The sequence below is a fragment of the Pholis gunnellus genome, assembly GCF_910591455.1.
Source record: "Pholis gunnellus genome assembly, chromosome: 16".
Classification (NCBI taxonomy): domain Eukaryota; kingdom Metazoa; phylum Chordata; class Actinopteri; order Perciformes; family Pholidae; genus Pholis; species Pholis gunnellus.
Window position 1 is genome coordinate 1,851,844 of NC_136543.1, and position 10,172 is coordinate 1,862,015.

The window sequence follows — 10,172 nt, forward strand, 5'->3', positions numbered from 1 at the left end:
AAGGTATTTTATGAAACAAGTGGTTTAGAACAGTGAGGTAAAAAGACAGAATACAGTGCAATAGAGCAATGACAAACATTCCATTTAGACATGAGCACAGCTTTGTTGCTGAATGAAACAGGATTTGGTAGCTCTCTTAAATGTGAAGTTTGCAGCAACTTGCAGCAAGCAAGTTCTAGGACTTTCAGTATACAGATGCTTCAGTAAAGACACCATGTCTGGACTGAATAGAACAGGCAGAGACGGTGCTGCCTGCCTCGCCCAGCAGTCTTGCTTGCTTGGGGGGCAAGCAACTGGCTGTCTGGCTGGCAGGCAGGTATCTGCGAGGCCTGTGCTGGCCACGGTGCCGGCCGCGTTTTACCAGATGCACCGTTCCCTTAGGTGAAAGCACTACAGCTGGCAGCTCCAGGATCCAGCAGACCCACTGGCCATTGGCCCGAAACATGCTGGATGATGCCTGGGCCTGAGAACTGCACAGATAAACATGTCTGTATGCGCCGCATATAGAGCCCACCCACTGGACATGACAAACAATGAGTACAGATAAACAGCCACCGCCTGCACTGCTTTATGCTCTGTGAATGTTGTATGTTATTGTTATTACTGCAAATAGTTTGGATAAAGACACTGGTGTAACATTTTTCCACATTAATATATCAATATCAGTATCTTCAGAGACAGAGTGGTGGGAATTCCCAGAATATCTTTCAATGAATTCAAGCAGACTATTATGCAGAAAACCAGAATAGCTATTCTAGAATATAAATTGACAGAATGCTTCATCTGCTGAATTGACTTTGAAAACCTTAAAGTGGCAATTTCGAAGATTCACATTTAAATAAATGACTATTAAGTCACTACCTATCACTGAATGAGGTAACACAAAGTTGATCGAGCGTATGGCCCACTGATGAAAGTATTACAATGTTTATATATTTGCAGTGTTACAAACTGGAAGTCTCTGGTGATATTCCTGAAAAAAAAATCTGTATGACAGTTTTTCTCCACACACAATTCTGAAAACCTGAAACTCATCTTTCAACAACAAGACTCCAGACAGCTAAACTCAACAACAAGACTCCAGACTGCTAAGCTCAACAAGACTCCAGACTGCTAAACTCAACAAGACTCCAGACTGCTAAACTCAACAAGACTCCAGACTGCTAAGCTCAACAACAAGACTCCAGACTGCTAAACTCAACAAGACTCCAGACTGCTAAACTCAACAACAAGACTCCAGACTGCTAAACTCAACAACAAGACTCCAGACTGCTAAACTCAACAAGACTCCAGACTGCTAAACTCAACAACAAGACTCCAGACTGCTAAGCTCAACAAGACTCCAGACTGCTAAACTCAACAACAAGACTCCAGACTGCTAAACTCAACAACAAGACTCCAGACTGCTAAACTCAACAACAAGACTCCAGACTGCTAAACTCAACAACAAGACTCCAGACTGCTAAACTCAACAAGACTCCAGACTGCTAAACTCAACAAGACTCCAGACTGCTAAACTCAACAACAAGACTCCAGACTGCTAAACTCAACAACAAGACTCCAGACTGCTAAACTCAACAAGACTCCAGACTGCTAAACTCAACAAGACTCCAGACTGCTAAACTCAACAACAAGACTCCAGACTGCTAAACTCAACAACAAGACTCCAGACTGCTAAACTCAACAACAAGACTCCAGACTGCTAAACTCAACAACAAGACTCCAGACTGCTAAACTCAACAACAAGACTCCAGACTGCTAAACTCAACAAGACTCCAGACTGCTAAACTCAACAAGACTCCAGACTGCTAAACTCAACAAGACTCCAGACTGCTAAACTCAACAACAAGACTCCAGACTGCTAAACTCAACAACAAGACTCCAGACTGCTAAACTCAACAAGACTCCAGACTGCTATACTCAACAAGACTCCAGACTGCTAAACTCAACAAGACTCCAGACTGCTAAACTCAACAACAAGACTCCAGACTGCTAAGCTCAACAACAAGACTCCAGACTGCTAAACTCAACAACAAGACTCCAGACTGCTAAACTCAACAAGACTCCAGACTGCTAAATTCAACAAGACTCCAGACTGCTAAGCTCAACAAGACTCCAGACTGCTAAACTCAACAACAAGACTCCAGACTGCTAAACTCAACAAGACTCCAGACTGCTAAACTCAACAACAAGACTCCAGACTGCTAAGCTCAACAACAAGACTCCAGACTGCTAAACTCAACAACAAGACTCCAGACTGCTAAACTCAACAAGACTCCAGACTGCTAAACTCAACAAGACTCCAGACTGCTAAGATCAAAGCACAATTCCATTGCTTTCACTCAGATATTCTAAATCAACCACCATTAGCGACTGATATCTTAAAGACCGGGTGAAATGAAAAATACATTTTTCCAGTTTACTTTAAACTTTAAATGGTTTTTTTTCATTTACTTTTTATATCTCGTTAAGTGCAGAATATATGTCGAAAAATGAGTATCAGAGTAGTTTTACATCAAATCTGTGTCTTTTCTCTTCTGACAACGGGTTTTAAATTATTGATGACATATCCTTTACTCGGCGGGCGTTTACAAAAAATAATCCAAATGAGATTTTGGTACTTGGGTGACTGGCTAGCCACAGTCATATAAAATCGCACTTCACTGTTTGTGGATTGTAGTAGCTGACAGAGAAATATGGAGAGAGACCAGAATAAAGGTGTATATGGATATTAGTGGGCAAAAAACGTTTTCATTTAGAAAACAATATGGTTGAGGTCTAATTTAGTCAAACTAAACTTTTCCTTTGGATTTTAGCCGGCTCTGTGTCACTGCAGTGCTGGCAGTACATGCAGCTGAACGTCAACGGATGACGCAAAAACAGTGTTTTGCCAGCGGGTGTGTGCCAACAGGCGGCACAGAGGGAGGCCGGGCGCCGTTCATCTGCATGTACCGTCTGTTATTGTCTGTTTTCTGGTAAATCAATAAATTAAGTCATTTGAATTAACCACATGTTAAAGCTCACTTTTGCATAATCCTGTGTGAATTAAATATCATTTTATAATATTTTATTGAGGACTTAGTCCAAAAAAAGAACTGAGCAGTTTCAACTAAATGAATAAATATAGGCCTCACCTGTATCGTATCTAAACAAAGGGGACAGCAATTTTAATATATAAATCAAAGACAGCTGATTAGTGCATTTTACAGGACAGGTGGCAGGAATTGAGACCCATTAAAATGTATACATACACATCTTGGTCTGAATCAACAGCCTGTCAGGTGTATATAGCCTCCATACCCTCACAGATTATTATATCATTGGTAATAACAACTGAGGTTAAAGAGTAGTTTTGTGCTGGTTTAAGTCCTTATTTGTTTGTGTTCGGTGTTACTGCAATGAAGCAATGAAACAATATAGAAAAAATATGAACAATGGACATTTTTATATCATTTGATGATATATACAGTATCCTCATACCACCCATCCCTACCAGAGTTTATTTTCACACCACAGTGAGTTAATCTGCTCCTGTTGTACCGAACAAATGTCATGTTAAAAGAGCAATATAAGACATTTAGATCATTAATATAGTGGGAAACAACTATTTGCTATGTAAAGATAAAGTGGAGTAATGTTTACCTGAGCAGAGAATAAAGTGGCACTCCCTCTGAGTGTGTTCTTAAATGTGCTTCTCCTTGCTTTTACGTAGCCGGGCCGGCTGTGCGTGGCCATTAATATATGTTAGTGCGCCCAACTAGGTAACTCACGGCAGCCGCTCTGAACGGATAGTGATAACAATCTCAACACAGACAGCTTTGTCGCTGAAGTGTAGCGCCCACCCTTCGATTCCCCCTCACGTAAACCCTGTTATGTCTGTCAGCACATTTGCCATATTTCGTACTCTTACTGCAGTTGACACAGTTAGCTACGAGCCACCAGCTCAGGCGTCGCCATGTTGAGAGCCATTGAGAGGCAATCAAAAGGCTCCCAATCTCGTGTTATGCACCTTCAAGCTTCTACTCCACTTCTACTTACTTAATAACTAGAAGATTGGAGTACAGGATCTGAAATCATCTACCACTGCCGGTTAAGATCAAATGAAATAAGGTCTGATGCTGCTGAACTGCGCGCTTGTATCATAGTGTTTATGTTGTTTTCTACAGCTGACTACATGAGCAAGGACTGTATATCAGTGAGGATTAAGCTGGAAGATGGAAAAGAAAATGACTATTCCCCTCAAAGCAACTGCATCAGAAGCGCTTTGTCTTCTGTTTTTATGTTCGTTTTTTAATCAATTCTATTGAATCCACTGTGAGAAAAGGGACTTTACTAGATCCTCTTCATAAGCAGGAACATTACCATAAATCCATTGCAACTTAATCCTCATCCCCCACCATCCTGGAGTATTCTTCAGTATGAGAAGACCACCTCACCTGTTTGAATAGGAAATGATTGCTGAGTGTATCTGCCTCATGCAGCAAAGTGCTCTCTGAGTTTAACCCTTGAGGCTAAAGATAGATCCCCTGAGACCCTCTTCAGCTCCACAGAGTGGGCTGTTAACTTCAGTCAACTTCTGTTTGTTTCTTCCCTTTTGATTTTCCTCAAGTCTAATGTACATTCTCCAAGGGGGTGACTTGGTTATATTTAACACTCTACTTAGTGCACAATTAGGTCTGGATGTAATATGTAAAAGCAGAGTGTGTCCATACCATGACTCAGGTCCTTTTCTTTGTATCAATCCCATAAAACCAGTATTGGTAGGCAAAACAAGACAAGAGATTGATAGCATGGATAACTCGCTGTAACGCAGCATTCATTTCTGTGAACTGCTCAATGGTACTTTGGGCTAAATGCTAACATGCCCATAATGATACTTCTAGCATGTTGACGTTTAGCAGGAATAATGTTTACTATGTTAACCATCTTGGTTTAGTGTGTTAACATCAATGTTGGTCAGTAACGCAAATTACTGTAGTATTATTACTTTCCCCAGCAACGAGTAGTGCAAGGGGTTACAAATCCCAAAACGGTAATTATATTTCAGTTATTAGATAGATAGATAGATATATACTTTATTCAAATTTGTTAAAATCATTAATCTAATTATTAATCTAATTGATGACAGTTATTGCGTTACCAGAACACAATTAGTTTTTTTATGCCACGTAAGCATATTTTACGTTGACGTGAACGAACGGCAGGGCAGAATGTATTTTCATGCATTACCTTGAGATTTGTACAAAAGTTCACTGCAATCCAACCAATAGTTTGCACATTTCCTTCAAAGAAATCTCAACTGTCAACCTCATTAGAGGAATAGTCAGAGGATCATCAAAGTCAGTAGGATTTGTTCTGTTGGGAACATGAATGTCTGAGCCAACTGTTTTACATTCCATGTATGAGTTGTTGAGATGTTTCATTCTGAACCACAAATGTTAACCTCATGGTATCGGTAGAAGAAAAGACGAATGATCACCGACAGGGAATCATTCATTTCTCTAAGAGGAAATTGCATAATCTTCGAGTTATTTCAGCTTGTTGGGCCGGTCGACTGACCTACCAACAGACCAACAAGAAAGAAAAGAGACTTACACAAAATACACACAATTCTTAAAAAAAGAAATTCTTCTTTAATGTGCAGAAATTACAGTTACAATTTGGGCCAAGAGCAGAAATAGTTCAACATAATCACTGTTCAAATCAAATTATTTAACTTATTATTCATCAGCTTTAATCTAAAACTCAGAGTCCTCTCAGAATCATATCTTGATTTAAATTATCTTGGCCCGTCTGTGACATACTTTACAGGACAGGTATATTAACCCTATAATATTAAGCTATATGTGTAAAGCTTTCTGTATGCCCTTATGCTGTTGAAAGAGGCGCTGAGAGGCAATTCAATTCAAACTGATTGGTAGCAAAACCTTATTTTCCAAGTATCGATCCTGGGGGCAAGCCACAAAATGCAAAAACCTCAGCAAGATGGATCTGCTGTCACCTTTTACAGTAGAAATCAGGCAATCAATGTCACATACATCCACCGGGGCCTGTATGAGCCTAATTCCACTCATCGGCGCTAAATAGTGAAAACCCTCGGGTTCATCAATCTTCAATTCAGGGAGCACTCTGTAGTTAATAGTCCACTCTTTAACCCCTGAACAACCACTATATTTATCTGTGTGATCCAGCGGATACTCTATAATTCCAAATTTGGAGCTGTCTTCTGTCACCATTCAAAAATTGAAGCTCGCAACAAAGATTGATCTCTCTAACCCCCCATGGAATACATGTGATTGGTCAATTTAGTGGAACACGACATGCATGTAAAAGTCAATATTTCCTGAATTGATATAGATGATATAGGTCAGTAATATCTCATGACACATCCTTTCACCTGATACAGAAGTACATTCCTGTATTGGCGGGGCCGGCTCAAACCTTTCTAGGCCCATGAACTAAGAACTCCTTCCCACCCACCTGCTTGAAATTCTACAGAATTATTCAACATTATATACAAGACATTCTGGAAGGTGAAGCTTGTGGCCCTGGGACTGTGAATTACTTAACAGAAAACCATCATGTAAGCCTTTGTTATAATGCCTTCACCTATAACCAGTGTGGACTTGATACTTGATATTAGGTGTGTAGTCTCATTCCCAGGGCGTCAAATACAGGCGCTTTGTAAAGCCTCTTGGCGTCTGATACCAACGCACATGGCACCCTTAAGCGGCTGTATGAGATGCACAGGGCTTTTAAGTAACTTCGATGCAAACCCACATGCTCAGAGCAACGTGCGCAAAGTAATATAAAGAGTGACAAAGTCTGTGTAGGGCGTAGGAACGAGGTGGATGGATCAAACAAACCCAGCAGTTCCTTCTGCTGTTTGTGTCCCTTGTCCAATTAATTTAAGTTACGCAAGTGCTTAACGTAAAGTCCTTAAGTTACGTCACATACGCACAATGTTTGTTGCCTAAACCTAAGTGTCGCCAAGTGGTCCTGTCCAAGCTTCCATAGGAGACGTGTTGGGAATGAGAACGGGTTGGTATATGAGGTGTAGGGAAATTGGTTATTGGTTTGTTTAACAAATTTAAGAAGTGTTCTTTAAAAGGTGTTTCACTTATAGTATCTGATTAGACTTTTACTCAGATTGATGGTCGGAAGAGCGATGATGAGAATCAAAATGTTACTCTGTGGAGTGTTTGTTCACTACGGAGAAAATGTTGGAGTCTTGGTTGTGTATGTTGTACTCAACTAAAACCCAAACAAGGAAGCACATGAATGCACACGACATAATGGACCCTCCTGCTTTTTTATGCTTTTCCACTCATGTACAGTTGGAGAAAGTAACTTAATAACTGTAATGTGCCAGAAAAAGGCATTTAAAAGTGATGCAATGCATTTCCCCAATTATTTCCTTCATCATTTCATTTGAGCTACATTTGTATTCATCATTAAATGATTTTGAACAGTTTTACTCTCCATATTTCTTAAATTGTGTTTTCATCTTTCATGTTCTGCTGCCCTGAAACTACAGGTTTCACTAGCAATGTATTGAAATTGATCAATTAGAACTGAAAAATATCTTTATTTCACCTATATTAAATACTAAATTACAATTCCAGAAAACTAGAGTCAAAGAGATATGTGGCCAACCAGATGTTTTTTCTCTCTTTCCCAGGTTAAAAGTGCCCGCGCCTCAAAGTCGGACATTGTCAAGTCAGGAAGCCCCAAATCAACACTAAAGCATATATGGACAGGAAGCAGTAAGGACATGTCCATCAGTAGGCTGCTGTCACAGACTCTACATGGCAAAGAGAACAGCACAGCCTTGGACCTTCGCTACGATACTCCAGAGCCCTACTCTGAGCAGGACCTGTGGGACTGGCTGAGGAACACCACAGACTTGCAGGACTCACGGCCGCGTGCTAAACGGCGGCCAATGGTTAAGACGGGGAAGTTCAAGAAGATGTTCGGCTGGGGGGACTTCCACTCTAACATCAAGACGGTCAAACTCAACCTGCTGATCACCGGTAAGATCGTGGATCACGGCAACGGCACCTTCAGTGTCTACTTCCGCCACAACTCCACAGGCCAGGGCAACGTGTCCGTCAGCTTGGTACCTCCAACCAAGATAGTGGAGTTTGACGTGGCGGCTCAGCAGTCCGTCATCGACGCAAAGGACTCAAAGTCCTTTAACTGCCGCATAGAGTACGAGAAGGTGGAGAAGGGTGCCAAGAACACACTCTGCAACTTCGACCCGTCCAAGACCTGCTACCAGGAGCAGACCCAGAGCCATGTCTCCTGGCTCTGCTCCAAACCTTTCAAAGTCATCTGCATCTTCATTTCCTTCTACAGCACCGACTACAAGCTGGTGCAGAAAGTTTGCCCAGACTATAACTACCACAGTGACACTCCCTACTTCCCTTCTGGCTGATGTTCCCATATTATGGTCTCATACACAGAAAAGTGGACGAGTGGAGCACAGACTGGGGCTTCCCAGAGAAATGTGTATGTTAGCCGTACTGTCCCTAACCATTTTCATACCACAGAATCAGCCATCCCAATTGATTCCCCAATTTAATGTTCTGAATTTTGCAGAGAGAGCAGTAACTTTTAAGTAAAAAGGTGGTATATAAGACTATGAAGTGCTTAAAATGACCTGAAAAACTCTGTGATTACAATGATAATTAGCAGTTAGAATTTTGTTCCTGCATTATGTTTTGTCACTGTTGTGTAAATAGCAGGGCTTTTTGGTCCTTTTGGGATCACTTTTAAACTCTGCCCTTTGATGTTTGCTATATTTTTAGTTCTCACTTCTTTTCAAACTTGATGTTTACAACTTTGTTTTCCTCTTTTAGCATATAACCCTGGACAACAACATATGGACTGTTCACCCCTGCTGTGCTATTTATGCTCTGCAGTTTATCCTGCATAACTGGAAAACAAAATTAATTCCTCATCTAAAAAGAATAAAAAAAATTTAAAAAACTCCTTTTTAATAAACCTGCAAGGCAGCTGAGGAGGACAGTGAAGATTTTAATGTGCGTATGATGCTTTTAGCGATGTAAGGTGGTCTTACCTACATAGGGGTGAGCTAGATCTGAGCAGGCTTCCCCCTCAAGTTGGAAGAGAAAATGCGTTAATGCGCTCAGACACTGTAACACTGTCAATCTTCAGCTGTTGCCAGTGTTCCTGCTAGTACAGCTAGATGTTGAGTTTGTCGGGTGATTGGCTCATTCTCAGCTGATTGCATGTCTGGTTACTCTGACTGATTGATCAGCGGGTTGTTTTTGGGGATGGGGCTTGCTCATTGTCACTTAATATATCAAATGTAATGTATTGAATTCTATATCTTAGAGCCTAATTTGTATGAATGGTTTGTATTGTACATAGAATATCCCAATTGCGCTGCTTCTGTACATACCCCCCATGAGCTGTGTGTTCACCCCTTACCTGCTAAGTCCTATTGTTCACTCCATTTATGCTCGTTCTTGGTTCCTCTAACAAAGAAAATGATGTTGCTGCCCTAGTTGTGAATTTCTTGAACTCAGCAATCCTGTACAGAAGCTGTAAACTGACTAAATATATTAAAAGTATTCATTGAAATTTTCTTTATTGGTTTTGGGTGGGGGGGTTGGAGATGTCCATATGAATTAAACAGCACAGTACATTTTATTAATTGAATGCTGGTATGTGTGGGTTTTTTCTGTTTCTTTCTGTAATAATGTAAGTAATGACTAATTGAAGTCGGGTGACATGTCACTACGCCTGTCAGCTGTTTGAAGCGGCTAACATCAGGCTCCAGTGTGTAGTAGGCCAATGCACTGAATTACAGAAAAGTTGTGGATGGTAAAAAATACCTTGTTACATGTACAGGACTAAAAAGTCCATTTTGATTTGAGCAGCCACTAGTTGGCAGAAGGTCAGGGTGGATGAATGGTTCAAATAAAACAGGGTTTTCACCCAGGAGGTCGCTGTTTAGGTCCAGTGTAAAACCATACTTTTGTTATGTAACTTACATACTTAACTAATGCCACATATGTAAGCTAGGTAACAAACTTAGTTATTTTGACCCAAACCATGATCTTTTCCTAAACCGAACCAAGTGGTCTTGTTGCCTAAACCTAAAGTTTCTTTGTTTCAATTCACAATGTTAAGTTTTGTTTCCA

General features: G+C 40.6%; 1 protein-coding gene across 1 annotated transcript in view; it reads left to right on the forward strand.

The window, feature by feature from the left end:
* The window catches only part of nxph1 (neurexophilin 1), a gene marked incomplete at both ends in the record, with an annotated part of 51,038 nt that extends 42,601 nt beyond the window's left edge, over window positions 1-8,437 (forward strand). The window contains one exon of the mRNA XM_079175464.1: window positions 7,682-8,437. Within this exon, the coding sequence (XP_079031590.1) occupies window positions 7,682-8,437 (756 nt within the window). The remainder of the gene's footprint in view (window positions 1-7,681) is intronic.
* Between the last annotated feature and the right edge of the window lie 1,735 nt (window positions 8,438-10,172).